The sequence below is a fragment of the Ammospiza caudacuta genome, chromosome 23, assembly GCF_027887145.1.
Source record: "Ammospiza caudacuta isolate bAmmCau1 chromosome 23, bAmmCau1.pri, whole genome shotgun sequence".
Classification (NCBI taxonomy): domain Eukaryota; kingdom Metazoa; phylum Chordata; class Aves; order Passeriformes; family Passerellidae; genus Ammospiza; species Ammospiza caudacuta.
The window spans coordinates 3311870-3326094 of NC_080615.1; the positions used below are offsets into that span (position 1 = coordinate 3311870).

General features: G+C 60.6%; 2 protein-coding genes across 2 annotated transcripts; both read right to left on the reverse strand.

Moving 5' to 3' along the window:
- Positions 1-418: 418 nt before the first annotated feature.
- VSIG10L2 (V-set and immunoglobulin domain containing 10 like 2) lies at positions 419-5576 on the reverse strand. Its single transcript, XM_058819177.1, has 12 exons — positions 5507-5576; positions 5079-5432; positions 4053-4337; positions 3233-3508; positions 2825-3100; positions 2299-2559; positions 1918-2211; positions 1525-1827; positions 1205-1327; positions 1107-1131; positions 810-982; positions 419-508 (listed from the first exon to the last, which is right to left on the reverse strand). Exons 1-12 carry the CDS (start codon positions 5574-5576, stop codon positions 435-437), a joined length of 2514 nt encoding a protein of 837 aa, XP_058675160.1. The 3' UTR covers positions 419-434.
- A 1006-nt stretch (positions 5577-6582) lies between these two features.
- DDX25 (DEAD-box helicase 25) lies at positions 6583-12347 on the reverse strand. The gene is made up of 9 exons (XM_058819075.1): positions 12217-12347; positions 12040-12132; positions 11843-11945; positions 11132-11246; positions 10600-10777; positions 9754-9991; positions 9382-9544; positions 9087-9275; positions 6583-6960 (listed from the first exon to the last, which is right to left on the reverse strand). The coding sequence occupies exons 1-9, from the start codon at positions 12327-12329 to the stop codon at positions 6896-6898; spliced, it is 1257 nt and encodes a 418-aa protein (XP_058675058.1). The 5' UTR covers positions 12330-12347; the 3' UTR covers positions 6583-6895.
- Between the last annotated feature and the right edge of the window lie 1878 nt (positions 12348-14225).

Genomic DNA, 14225 nt, shown 5'->3' on the forward strand with positions numbered 1-14225 from the left:
TTTCCTTGGACCCTGCTTCCCTTTGTGCCTGCTCCAATGCAGGAAAAAAACATCTCCAGTCACTATTTTTAACCTCCTGTGGTTTGGCCTGATACTGGGGAGCCTGGGGGTGAAGATGAGGCCCCTTCCCACAAAAAGCTTTGTGGCTGTTCTTGTACCACAGGAAGCTCAGCACAGTCCCCAGGCAGCATCCCCAGTCGATGCCAGCCCTGGGGCTGAGTGCAGCGCTTCGGCCCTCGGCCTTTTTTCCTGCCATCGGTGAGAAACTATTTATTGTAGCCTAAATATTTATTTTAGCTCCAGCAGTAACTGCAGCCCCGGGGCTGAGCCGGAGGGGCTGAGCCGGGTGCGGGAATGGAGCCAGCCCGAGGCGCACAGGTGGGTGCTGCCGTCCCGTGGTGCGGGACAGAGCAGGACAGGGAAATGAGGAGTGGTCACGGTGTCGCTGTCACGGTGATGGTGACATTAACTGGGTCATCCGTGCTGCCTGGTGCTGCGGAGGGCGGCTCTGCAAGGGGTGCGGGAGCCACGGGTGGGTGCTGGGTCAGTGGGGCAGGTTCAGCAGGGCAGGTGGGTGCTGGTTCAGCAGGGCAGGTGGGTGTTGGTGGGTGCTGGGGTCAGTGGGGAAGTTGGGTGCTGGGGCAGGTGGGTGCTGGCTCAGCATTATCAGGTGGGTGCTGGGTTAGTGGGACAGTGGGTGCTGGGTCAGCAGGGCAGTGGGTGCTTGGTCAGCAGGGCAGGTGGGCACTGGGGCAGGTGGGCACTGGTTCAGCAGGGCAGGTGTCTCTGCCCTCAGCCCGCCCCGGTACCTGCTGCTGTGCCCGGGGCACACGGCTCTCCCTGTGCTGGTGCTGCCTCGGCACCCGGTGCTGCACCGGGGGCACTCGAGTCTCCCTGGGCTGGCCCTGCTTCCTCCTCGCCGCCTGCGGCTCCCTCAGCGTCCTCCGCTGTGCCCACGGGCTCCTGCTCTCCGGTCCCGGCCCTGCGGGGACACGGGGGGCTCGCTGGTGCCCGGGCACGGGCGGTGGCACAGAGGGGTTCGGGCACGGGAGGTGGCACAGAGGGGTTCGGGCACGGGAGGTGGCACAGAGGCTTTGGGCACTCACGTGCGGAACAGCAGGTCGTGCAGCCCTGCGGAGGGAGATGGGTGTCACGTTCGGGGGTCGGGGGCCGGGCTGTGGCCCCGAGCAGCCCCCGCACTCACGCGGGAGGGTGTCCCTGTGGCGGGCGATGCAGTGCACGGCCAGCAGCGACGCTGCGCTGGCCACCAGCATCCCGGCCACCGCCGCCCCCGTCACCGCCGGGTAGGCCTCGAAGGGAGGCTCGGCTGGAAGAGAGCAGAGCGAACATGGCAGGCAGCAGGGACGGGCAGAGCCCAGAACGGCCCGGCGAGGTGCGAGCCTGTGCCTGAAACCTGCTGACGGCTGCTCACACTCGGCTCCTCAGCTCCACCGCGATGGAAACGGTGCCCTGCTCCGCTCACCCCTCGCTCTGCCCCCACGGAGCAGCCCCTGCCCGCTTCACCTGGCGTCTGCACCTCGGAGGGGTGCCCGGCCGTGCGGTGGTTGACGGCCAGGACGCGGAAAGCATAGAGCACCGCGGGGTCCAGCCCCCCCAGGCGCCGGTCGCGGGAGTGCGGCTCGATGTCGCCGGCCGCCGTTTCCCAGGGGCTGGCGCTCTCCCGGAGGGGTTTCTTGGTTCGGCGCCGCTGCACCACGAAGCCGGTGAGGTTGCCGGCGCCCTGCGTCCGCCACTCCAGCCGCACCTCGGTGCGCGCCCGCGTGTACCGCAGCTTACTGATGGTGACATTGGGCGGGGCCGGGTACCCTGCGGCGAGATGGCGCCCGGCAGGAGGGGCTCGATGCCCCCAGGCCACCCTTGATACCCCAGCCCACCCCTGCCCTTCCCAGGACTCACGGTCCACGCGGAGGCGCACGGGGAGGCTGGCGGTGCCCACGGCATTGGTGGCGGTGCAGCGGTAGGTCCCGCTGTCCCCCGGCCACTCGGCATCCCGCACCGTGAGGTTGACCCACTCTTCTCCCTGCTCCAGCTGGTACTTGGCCAGCCCCGGTGTCACCTCCCGCTCCTTTGGGTCGTACCAAGCCACCGTGGCACCGAGACCGGCGCTGCTGCCACGATGCCGGCACGCCAGCTGCGCCTCGCCGCCCTCCAGCACGGCCACCTCGCTCTCCGCCTGCAGCTCGGGGACCTCTGCTCGGCGACAAGGGGGCACACCATCGGCCGGGAGGTGCCACCCCGCCGTGGCACGGTGGCACGGTGGGGACGGGTCGGGCTTACCCAGCCGCAGGCGGCACTCGGCGGCAGCGGCCCGCAGCGGGTGCGCGGCCTCGCAGACGAACTCGCGGCCGCCCAGGCTGCCGTCGGTGCCCAGCACCAGCACGGCCGTGGAGGGCGCGGGGTCGCCCAGGGCCCGGCCCGCGCTGTCCCGCCAGCGCAGGGTGACGAGCGGCGCGCCCCCCGGCCAGCGGCACCGCAGCATCACGAACTCGTCCCCCTTGGTGGCCGCCGCCGCACAGCTGGGGCTGCCCGACGGGACCCCTGCGGGACGGAGCGCTGTCGGAGCGGGGCACCGCCACGCTGGGCCAAAGCACCCCAAAAAGGAGATGCCCCCACCCCAGGGTGAGGGGGGTTCGGCAATCCCGGCCGTGCCACAGCGTCCCCTTTTTGGAGCAAGCTGGAGGGGCTGAAGGTGCCAGGAAAGGCAGCAGCACCCTGGAGTGCCCATCCGTGGTTTGGCCACGGCCCGGGTGACACCAGGGGGTCACAAAGGGGGCTGGGGGGCAATGGGGCCACTGTCACTCACACAGGGTGGTCCCACATGCAGCCCCCAGTGGCAGCGCGGGGTGGGAGGCCAGGCAGGAGAAGGAGCTGCCGTTCCTGGTGGCTGCCCCTGACTGGATCCTGGTGGCCATGGAAAAGCTGGTCCCCATCAACCCCTCTTCCTCCTCCTCCTCCTCCTGGGGGCCCACCCAGCGCAGCCGGGCCGGGGGGAAGCCCCCCAGCCAGCGGCACCGCAGGGCCACATCCCGCTGGTCATCGGAGGCCAGGGCGGAGCAGCTGGGGCTCCCGGCGGGCGGATCTGCAGGAGACCATGGGCACTGGGGGGCAGCGTGGGCTCCCCCAGCCCCACCCTCCCTCCCACATCCTCACCAGGGAGCTGCGCTGGTCCGGCTCGCCCTGTGGGGACCCAGGGCCCCCCGGGGTTACTCACAGTACACAGTGAGGACGATGGTGGCCTGCGTGCGCGTCTGCAGGTGGCTGTTCTCGGCCAGGCAGGTGTAAGTGCCCGCCTGGGCACGGGCGATGGCAGTGATCACGTAGGTCTGGCCGACGTGCACCTGGGAGCCGTTGTGCAGCCAGACATAGCGGCTGGGGGGGTTGGAGGGAGCCAGGCAGCTCAGCACCACGTCCTCCCGCTCGCCCGCCGAGAAGCCCCCCTGCTCTGGGGAGAAGGGCTCCACACGGATGGCTGGCTCATCGGGGCCATCTGCGGGGACACGGGGCCCTTCAGGCAGGGACAGCCCCACAGAGGGGACACAGCCCTCCCTGGGCTTCCTCCCACTGGTGGGAAGGGCAGCAAAGGCCACTTAGAAAGGGTGCGCCATGAGGGCTGTGAGCACACCATGACACACAGTGGCCACGGCTGCATTGTGGTGGCAGCACACACAGTGGCCATGGTGGCTGGAGAGGCATTATGCCAGTGACGGCCATGAATACATCAAAGCAACGAGCCATACCCTGGTGGCCACAGAGACATAGTGGTGGCCACAGAGGCATCATGGTAGCAGCACACATGATGTCCATGGATGTTCCATGATAGCTATGGACATACCATGGTGGCAGCGTGGTCAGTGGCCATGGGCAAACCACAGAGCATTGTGGTGGCCACATACATGCCATGGATGGCCCCAGCCGTGAAGATGCCATGGATGGCACCCGCCCTGAAGATGCCATGGATGGCTCCAGCCCTGAAGATGCCCCCCAGCTGGTGGCTGAGGCTCCCCAAGGTGGGTGGCACCCAGGGCACTCACAGACGATGTCCAGGTAGACGGGGTCGCTGCTGCGGTTGTTGACCTCGTTGCTCGCGGTGCAGATGTACCAGCCCGTGTGGCTGCGGTTGGCAGGTGTCAGCTGCAGCTCTGCCCTGGAGCCCCCCAGCCCCGCAGGGGACACGGAGGGACCCCCCCGGGGCTCCTGGTGCTGCCAGGAGAAGCTCAGCGGCTCCGTCCCCTCCCGCACGGTGCACGTCAGGGCCACGGCCGCCCCCTCCGCTGCCGCCGCCGCCGTCGGCCGCACGAAGGGCTTGGACACGGGCACTGGGGGCACCGAGTGTGAGCGGCCCCACAGACAGCAGAATGCCCCGGGAACCACCCATGCCCCCCACCCAGACAGATTGTTTGGCCAGGAAGTGCCACAGCAGCCAGTGGAATGGTAGTGAGGACACCTGCAGGCTAGTGAGGGGCACCCTGGCTGTGGGCATGGGCTGGGGGAGCTACTGGGACCAGTTTGGGGTGCTGGGATGCTTGGGTAGCCAGGGCAAGGAAATGAGGGTGGCTTAGTGGGCTGCTATGTTGGCTCGTAGGGGGCTACACTAGGAGACAATGGAGGTTTGGTGGCTGATGGTGAGCTCTGGGCTGGCTGATGAGTGCTATGTTGGCTTGCGTTGAGCAACCTTGGCTGATGGGATGCTATATTGGCTAGTGGTGTGTTATGTTGGCTAGTAGGATGCTTTGCTGGCTAGAGACAGACTACATTGGCAAGTAGGGTACTCCACTAACTAGTGGGGTGCCTGGTTGGTGAATGGGGTACTACAGTTGCTAGTGAACCACCATGCTGGCTAGTGGGACCCTGCATTGGCTAGTGGGGCACTTTGCTGGCTTGTGCTATACTTTATGGACTTGTGGAGCCCTTTGTTGGCTAGGGGGTGTTTGTTGGCCAGTGGATGGCTCTGTTGGCCACTGGGCAAGGGACTGGGCTTTACCACGATCTAGAAGAGTGTGATGCTGGCTGCTGCTGGCCAGCAGGTCCCCCCAGGCTGGCCACAGCCAGGGACTTACCCAGGACACGCAGGAGGACGGCGGCATAGCCCACACGGAGCCGGCCCCGCTCTGGGAAGAGCCCCTGGCAGAGGAAGCGGCCCTGGGCGGCCACGCGCAGCTCCCGCAGCTCCAGCGTCCCGTTGCGCAGCGTCACCCGGCCCAGCGTCCCCGTGCCGGGGGCCACGGCCACCTCCCTGCCCGAGCCCACGGCCACGGCCCGCGGGAGCCCCTCTCCCTGCGGCGTGAAGCTCCAGAACACCACGGCCGGCGGGGCCGCGGCCGCGGGCCCACAGCTCAGCTCCACGGCCCGGCCTCGCACGCCCGTCGCCCGCCATTCCTCGTAGGCCGCCTCGCCGGCCGCCAGCGGCTGCCCTGCCCGGGGCAGCGCCTCCGTCAGGCCCCCGCTCGCCCCCACCCGGGAAATGCAGGGACAGGTCGGTGCTCACCCCCCGCCAGCGCCGGCAGCAGCACCAGGATCCAGGGCCCCCTCCACGGCGGTGCCCGGCCGCGCTCCATGGCGCCATGTCCGGCACCGCACGCCGAAGCAGGGCTGCGCTCTCCGGCACGACCTGCTCTCCGGTTACCCCCGGGTAATTAAGCCCAGCCCTGATTAACTGTTAATTATTTATCAACCTGCCAGCACAGGGGGAACCCGACGCCACTGCCACCACTGCAATCTCAGGGCTGAGGAGCGGCGCACTTGCTGTGGCAATGGCAGCATCCTTGCATTCCCCCCCACGTGAGAATTTAATCCGAGTGTTCTCTCTTCCACACACAATATTTTTTTGGCTAAAGGAGGGGAAAATAAACTGCCACTACCCTGTGATCAAAGCTGGGGGGTTTGGAGCTGGGGAAGCCAGGCAAGGAGCAAGGTTTGATATTTCATCTCCCACTGTCTGCAACGCCCCAGACCATCAAACATTGATAGGGGCGGCTGTGCCGTAACGCAATGCCAGGGGGCTGGAGCAAGCCAGGGGGGATTTGGGGGTGCACGTGGTGAGGGGGATCAGGGAACACCCAGCAGAGCCTGGAAAACTACCTTGCATCTCCCATCTCCCTCACTGATCCTTTAATTAGAATTACCAAAACCACACTGTTAATACTAAATGTGTGTACTCTCCACAAGGAGGCTTGAAATGCCCCAAAGCGTTAAAGCTGGTGGCAAGGAACTGCAGAGCCAGGGCCAGGCTCCCTCCTGCTACCACCAGGTCCTGCTTCCACCTCTGGCTGCACTCTCATCATGTTTTGGTCACTTTTTGTGCCTGTCCAGGTTGGGTTTGGATAGAAATCTGGATGAGGAAAGCAGGGCGCAGTAGCCAACCCAATAAATGACACCATTGTCAACACTGACCTAATCAAACCTCACCTGCAAGGGCTGATATATTTCAGAGAATTCTGGTAAAGAAGGAGCCACCCTGGTGATTACAAACAATTTCATTTATTAAAGATTAACAAGGGCACAAACACCTGTCCCTGAGTCCAACTTCTGTCCTCACACTGCTGGGACCCTGAACATTTGGGTTCCAGACCCCTGGGGTCCAACCTCTCTCTCTCACCGATGGGATCCTGAACACTTGGATTCTGGAACCCGCGGGGGTCCAACCTCTCCCCTGCACTGCCGGGACCCTGAATACTCGGATTTTGCCCCGGGATCTGGGAGGCAGCAGTGGATTCCTGCTGCCACCTAGCGAGACAAGGTTCGCTCCAGCCTCTCCTCAGGCAACACAACAGAACTCAACAGCCTCAGAATACAAGAGAACCGGGAAGTCTTCCCCTGTAACTTTTCCTCCTGTTTAGAACTACAACTTGGATTTGGGAGAACGAATCCCTGCTCCTCACTCAGCTGCAAGCTTCTCCAGCTCGTCCATGTCGTAGGGATCCAGCTGCTTGATCGTGGTCTCTGTAGGAAGGAAAGAGCAATTGATGGGATGTGAGTGCAGAGCTCGCTCCCCTGAGCACTGTCTGTGCCACCCGAGTGCCCCACGCCAGCTGGGAAGCTCCTGAGTGCTCACTGCAGCAGGGAAACCAGCTGGGAAACTGCAGGGGTGTCAGACATCTTTCATGAAAAATCCTTTCCTTAGGATTTTTCCTCCTGAGAAGCTGTGAGGCCTCAGGAAAAAAAATGTAAACATTGATTATGTGTTGCTGTGGAATGCAATAGATGCATCTGTGATTGGTCTCATGTGGTTGTTTCTAATTAATGGCCAATCACAGTCAGCTGGCTCAGATTCTCTGTCCAAGTCACAAACCTTTGTTATCATTCTTTCTTTTTCTATTCTTAGCCAGCCTTCTGATGAAATCCTTTCTTCTATTATTTTAGTATAGTTTTAATATAATACATATAATAAAATAATAAATCAGCCTTCTGAAACATGGAGTCAGACCCTCATCTCTTCCCTCATCCTCAGCCCCCTGTGAACACCATCACACAGGGGAAATGGGGTCAGCAGGGAAATCAGCTGGGACAAAGCAGGAGGGGAGCTGGATCAGAGCAGCAGCAGCAGCAGCAGCACAGAGCTCAGCCCCTGATGTGCCCCCACTCCCTGTTCCCACCTCCCCAGCCACACAGGACAGGGAGGGTCTGCACCCTTCAACTGCAACACCACAACATGAAAAGCACAAGTCAGATTGCTGGGGGTTCATCCTCACACTGGCTCCTGCTGCCCGTGGCTGTGGTTGGGCTCATCCACAAGCCAGCTGTTCCAGCTGTTCACTGCTTCTACTCCACAGCAACAATCTCTGCCAGAATGTGTGGCTGGTGTCTCCTCTGCCTGGTGTCTGCCTCAGGCTCACTCCAGGTTCCAAGGACAGGTGAGTATTTGAAAGAACCAAGAGGGCTGAGTGGCTCTGAGGCTGGAGGTGTGGAATGGACACAGTTTCCTGCCCATCAGAAGGCTTCTATAACCTTCTTTCCTCTAAAAATCACAGGGATAACAGGCGCTGGGATTCAAAAAACCATCAGTGCAGCCCTGGCATCTGGCAAATCCCATGAAAATCCTCTTGATGTTAGCAAGTTACAATCAATTTCCACTCAGGAAAGATTTCCACAGCTGCCATCTCCTCTCCCACAGCCAGGGCTGAGCTGAGCTGGGGCACTCGGTCCCCTGTGACAAGCGCTTGCAAGGAAAGGCAGAGAAAATGCCTGAAAGAGGGAAAAAAAAAGGTGCTGAGGCATCCTGGCTACTGCTAACATCCCCTGCAAGTTGCACACAACCTCCAGGGCTGCTTCTTGGGAAATTTGCCTGCTGGGGAGCAAAAATCACTCTAAAAGCTGTATCTGTCACCCATTCCCAGTGAGATGAGCCCTGGGGAGAGGAGCAGCCTGACAAGGACTATTTGCCAACAGGGAATAATCCCTGGAAGTGTTCAAGGCCAAGCTGGATGGAGCTCTGAGCAACCTGGTCTAATGGAAGGCGTCCCTGCCAATGGGAAAGGGTGGGAACAAGATGGGCTTTAAGGTCCCTTTCAGTTGTGGCCATTCTATGATTCTGTGAGTCAATGTGAGCCTGTAACAGCTCAAAGGAAAGCTAAACAAGGTGAAGTGTCTTCCTGTGTGTCCAGTGCATGCAGCTGTACAGAAATTTGATGGAGGGGATCCCAGTCCCAGCCCTGCCTCTGGGAGCAGCAGATCCGTGTTGATACTTGTCGCTGACATCTTTTCATAAAAATCCTTTCTTTAGGATTTTCCCTTCTGGGAAGCTGAAGCCCCAGAAAAAGAATGTAAACAATGGTTATCTGCTGCTGTGGAATGCAACAGGTGCATCTGTGATTGGCCCATCTTGGATGTTTACAATTAATGGCCAATCAAGGACCAAGCTCTCTCTGAGACAGAGTTGGAGAGAGCTCCTTTGTTATCATTCTTTTCTAGCTAGCCTTCTGAGAACTTCTCTTTCTATTCCTTTTACTATAGTCATAACGTAATATATACACCATCAAATAATAAATCAAGCCTTCCGATCATGGAATCAACATTCTCGCCTCTCTCTCCACCTGCAAACCCTTGTGAGCACGGTCACGGATACTCACGGAAATACTCCTCAATCTTGTGCACGAGGGGCACGGTCTCCCTCTGCACCACGCTGAAGGCGATGCCGCGGTGCCCGAAGCGCCCGGCCCGCCCGATGCGGTGCAGGTAGGTCTCAAAGTCCGGCTCGCCGTCCTGATCCATGGGCAGCCCAAAGTTCACCACCGTGGTCACCTGCTGCACATCAATGCCTGCAACAGAGGGAGAGGATCCTCTTGGGTTACCTCGTCCCACGGGATCTGCTGCTCAGGCCCACGTGGAAGAACAGCAGGCCTGGTGCGTTTTGGGGCAGGATACCTCTGGCACAGACGTTGGTGGCGATCAGGACCTTCTCCTTGCCCTCACGGAAGCGCTGGATGACGCTGGCCCGCTGCACCACCGTCAGCTCTGCTGTCAGGATGGCCACTTGGTGCCCGTCCCGGCTCATCTTCCCCGACAGCCAGTCTGCCATCCTCCTGGTCTGCACACACGCGGACAGGCTGAGGCCAACAGCTCCCTCTCCAGAGTGCCCTGCCCCTTTTCAGGGAGCTCATGGCAGTTTTCAACACTCCCCTGGGGGCTGCTCCTTTGGTCTGGGGGTCTTGTGAGGAGCCCACTGTGCCCACACTGTAAAATGACCCATCCCAGCTATTCCCAATGGGAGAGGACTCTCCCAGGCAGGCCCCTTACCTGGCAGAAGATCATGACCTGACCGATGGTGAAGCTGCCATAGAGGTTGCAGAGGGCCTTGTACTGCTCGTCTGAGCTCTGGCACACCATGAAGTACTGCCTGATGTTGCTCAGGGTGAGCTCCTCCTCCCGCAGCTTGATCACGATGGGGTCGGGGATGATCCGCTCAGCAAAGGCCCGAACAGGCTCCTTGTAAGTGGCTGAGAACAGCAGCACTTGGCAGCTCTTGGGAAGAGCCCTGGGGAAGGGAAAAAGCTCTGTCATCCCCTTTGTCCCAGGAAAAGGACAGAAACCCTCATTTAAACTGATTTTGTGTTGCCTTCAATGGAAAGGGAAGCAAAGATGGAAAGAGACTTTTTACAAGAGTCTATAGTGACAGGAAAAGGGGAGAATGGCTTCACACTGAAAGAAAACAGGTTTAGATGTTAGGAGGAAGTTCTTCCCTGTGAGGATGGTGAGGCCCTGGCATAGGTTGTCCGGAGCAGCTGTGGCTGCCCCTGGATCCCTGGAAGTGTGCAAGGCCAAGCTGGATGGAGCTCTGAGCAACCTGGTCTAATGGAAGGTGTCCCTGCCAATGGGAAAGGGCTTTAAGGTCCCTTCCAATTGTGGCCATTCTATGGTTCTGTGAGTCAATGTGAGCCTGTAACAGCTCAAAGGAAAGCTAAACAAGGTGAAGTGTCTTCCTGTGTGTCCAGTGCACGCAGCTGCACAGAAAGACAGACTTGTGGACAAACCTGTTTGGCACCATGGGCACACTCTCACAGCCCTTTGGTAACAGACTCCTCTAAAGCTACAGGAGAGAAGGGAAAGCAGGGAACCAGGGCAGCAGCTCTCAGCAATCCTCACCTGTGGATGCGGATGCTCTGACAGGAGAGGCCCTGCGTGTCGATCATGATGTCAGCCTCATCCAGCACGAACAAGGAGATCTTTGTCAGGTCCAGGATGCGTTGTTTGAAGCACCAGTCCAGGGTGGTGCCCGGAGTTCCGATGATGATCTGCTCCTCCAGCACTGTGCCCTTCAGAACTGCAAGGGGACAAAAGGATTTATTTGGCTGCCTCCAGGCATGGAGCTCTCTGCTGCTCTGTGTTTTCCCTTGGCTTGCTCAGACTCTGGCTGCTCAGTGATGCCTTCAAGGGGTCATCACAACACTTCCCTACAGCCTTGGGGCATGGGAACCACCCCCATGTGGGAAAAGGGAGTCTGCAAGCAGCCAGTGATGATGGAAAGCCTCCTCAGCAGGAGAGGGGACAGACACTATGTTATTGCCCTTCATGGATGTCTGGGCAGTTCCTGGTAGCTCCAGGCTCTAAGAGAAGATCCCTGTGCCCCCTCCCTGTTTGTGCAGCAGTGCTGGGAGCTGGGCTGGGCTGGGCTCACCTCGGTTTCCCCGGACAGCGTAGTTCACCTTGATGTCCGTGCAGAACTTGCCAATGGCGCGCACCACCTGCCCGATCTGCAGGGCCAGCTCGTACGTGGGAGCCAGGCACAGGCACTGGCAGGAGAGCAGAGGAAGGAGCTGTCAGGCCCAGGATGGGGCAGAGGAGCTCAGGAGCATCCCACAGCACTGGGGGACAGGGCATGGGGCAGCACAGCATGGCTGGAGGCTCAGGAGCTGGGCTGTGTTCCCAGCTCCAGCCACGGGGGCAGAAAGAAGCTGCTGCTGCTCTTTTGGAGGAGGAAATGCATCTCTCAGAAGCGTGGTGCAGCTTGTTCCTGTGCCCTAGTTCAGTCACACTGTCCACACGTACAAAAGGAGATCTTACACGGCTGGAAACTGTTGGCAAAGCTGGTTCTGCACCCTGAGAGGGCACTGGGAGTATGTGACCACCAGAAAGCAGCAGTGTCTGCAGCTGCTCATCAAAACCTAAATTCCAGGGTAGTTGAAGCCTGGATTGATCCACTCTGGCAATCCTGAGGTGGGCACTGTGCCTTTGGTCTTACCTGCCACTGGGCCCTGGTGGTTTATCACCCCGCTCCAGTGGGTAAAGTCACACAGGAACTGGGACAAAGCCCAGAGCTCTGCCCCTGGCGGCGTCCTGGGCGCCTGGGCCACCCCCTCCTGCAGCAGCTCTCCCTGTCCTGCGTTACCTGCGGATATTTCTCGCTGGCACTGGCTCTGCTCAACATGGCCAAGACAAAAGCTGCTGTTTTCCCTGTCCCTGACTGGCTCTGGGCAATCAGATTTTGGGGCCTGCAAGGCAAAAGCAGCTTAGTGCAATGCAGGGGTCGGGTGCTGGGATGCTGTGAGGAGCCGGGGCTCAGCCACCTCACCCCTTCCTACTCACGGGTAAGCCAGCATGAGGGGCAGGGCCTGCTCCTGGATTTTGGATGGTCTGTTGAAGCCCATCATATAAACCCCCTGCAGGAGCTCCTTCTTCCTGTGGAAACAAAGCACCCAAGCGCCCATGTGAAGGAGGCTGGTGTGCTGGAGCATGGTGGGGCTGAGGGCTGTGGCAACTCACAGGGGCAGCTCCTCAAAGGTCTTGATGGAAAAGAGTGGGGAGCTGGGGTCTCGCTGCAGGATCTCCACGTGCTGCTGGGACTCCACCAGGGACGTGTGGATCAACTTGTTCATCAGTGACAGCTCAGCCAGCGGCACTGGGAAAGGCAGCAACTCCGTAAATAAAACAAACGGAATCACAGAATCATTAGGGCTGGGAGGGATCTCTGGAAATTATCCAGTCCAAACTGTTTCCAAGGAAGGGTCAAATGGAGGTGACACAGAACGTGTTCCTGTAGGTCTGGAATGTTCCTAAGGAGGGAGAATCCAGGACCTGCCTGGGCAGCCTGTGCCAGCGCCCTGCCACTCTCCATGTCAAGAAGTTCTTCCTCATACTGAGGTGGGACTTCTTGTGTTTTAGTTTACAACAAGGGGCTTGCAATGAGAATCCTCTTCTCTCCCCAGAGAATATCTTATTGTTCTGAGGGTTCATTAGAAACAATGCAGGCAACATCCATTATTCCAGACTTACTATCACCATACTCATAAATGAGCATCTAAACGCACTGCACTGAGCCCTTCCCTCCTCTCGATTAAACGCCCTCTTGATTCAATTACGGCTCAATGCCGTGGGCCGCCTCTCCCTCGGGACCCCGCGGGGTCGCTCCGCGCTCGGCGGGGCTCGGAGCGGGGCGGGCACCGCGATCCCCTCCGGACCCACCTCTCTCCTCGTCCTCCGGCTCGGGCCGGGGCGCGGGCGGCGCGGGGGCCGCGGGGAGCAGGCCGAGCCCGCGGGCCGTGCCCCGGCCGGGCCGCTCGGGCCAGCGCAGCCCGGGGCAGCGGGAGCCGGAGCGGCGCGGAGCGGCCCCGTGCCATGGGCAGCCCGGGCCGGGGCCGCCGCCCGCCGGGCCGAGCCCGCGCAGCCCGCGCTCCGCCCCCGCCATGGAGCCGTCCCACAGTGCCGGGCCGCCGGATGGGGCGGGAACATCCGGCACCGGAGCGGCGGGAGCGGGTAGGGCCCGGGCAGCGGGGCCCGCGGTGGGAGGGCGTGCTTGGGGAGCTGGGCACCGGCTCCTCGCAGGGCGGTGAGGGTGCCCTGCTGCACACGGGGACTCCGCACGGTGCCAGCTCTCGTCCCTGTAAGGTCTGGGGGGCTCCTGTGTGGCACAGGGTGCTGGGAAACCTTGCGGAGCTGGGGACCACGGAGGAGGGAGGGTCCCTGTCTCCAGCAGGGCTTGGGGGCTGTGTCCCTCTCCCCGTAGGATGCTGAGTCCTGGGACACCAAGAGGGAAGGAGGTGTCCCCAGGGTGATGGAGATGCAGGGATCCCATGGAGTTTTGGGGGGTCCCTGGGGTGCTGGGGAACAGGGACCCCATAGGGCAGTGAGAGTGCCCAGTTGCACAGAGGGATCCTACATGGTGCCAGCACTGGGCCCCATAAGGTTTTGGGTGTCTCTGGGGAATAGAGACTGTCCTATAGTGGGCATGGTGGGGTCCCTGGGGAGTTGGAGGACAGGGACCCTGTAGAGCAGGAAGGGGCCCCTGCTGCAGTCAGGGACCTCACAGGCTCTGAGAGGGGAGGGAAGGGGCCCTTGGGTGCTGAAGGAACAGGGAGGCTGTAGGATTGGGGTGCTGTCCCCTATAAGAGTTTGGGGAGGGTGTCAAGGATTCTGGGGCACAAAGACCCCTTCACAGATGGATGGGAACCCATAGGGTGCTGGAGAGTTGGGGCCCTCCAACCTGGAATGTCCCCCAAGACACCAGAACCCCTTCACTGTGGGGCAACAGCCAGGTCCTCAAGCTTCTTTGTCCCCCATCTGGGATCACCTCCCAGCGAGGTTCAGGGGAGGCTGGACACAGAATTCCAGGCTGCAGCTGTCACATTCTTCCCATCATCCTGCTCCCTTTTCCAGCCATCTCACTGAGCTTTCAGGGACCCTTTACTGCATCAGCACTGCCACTTTTTCAGTCCATTCCCATATCTTGAAAAAAAATTAACACTAGGAATAGTAATAACACTACTAGTAGTGCT

Bases quoted from the DNA above. Each gene is read 5' to 3' on its own strand.
- DDX25 (XM_058819075.1), bottom strand. From the start codon at position 12,329: ATGAACAAGTTGATCCACACGTCCCTGGTGGAGTCCCAGCAGCACGTG. The intron at 12,133-12,216 runs GTGAGTTGCCAC...TTGTTTCCACAG, and splicing joins ACCTTTGAGGAGCTGCCCCT to GAAGAAGGAGCTCCTGCAGG. The intron at 9,545-9,753 runs GTAAGGGGCCTG...GCGTGTGTGCAG, and splicing joins AGGTCATGATCTTCTGCCAG to ACCAGGAGGATGGCAGACTG.
- VSIG10L2 (XM_058819177.1), bottom strand. From the start codon at position 5,576: ATGGAGCGCGGCCGGGCACCGCCGTGGAGGGGGCCCTGGATCCTGGTG. The intron at 2,212-2,298 runs GTAAGCCCGACC...GTCGCCGAGCAG, and splicing joins CGAGTGCCGCCTGCGGCTGG to AGGTCCCCGAGCTGCAGGCG. The intron at 1,328-1,524 runs GTGAAGCGGGCA...GCTCTCTTCCAG, and splicing joins CTCCGAGGTGCAGACGCCAG to CCGAGCCTCCCTTCGAGGCC.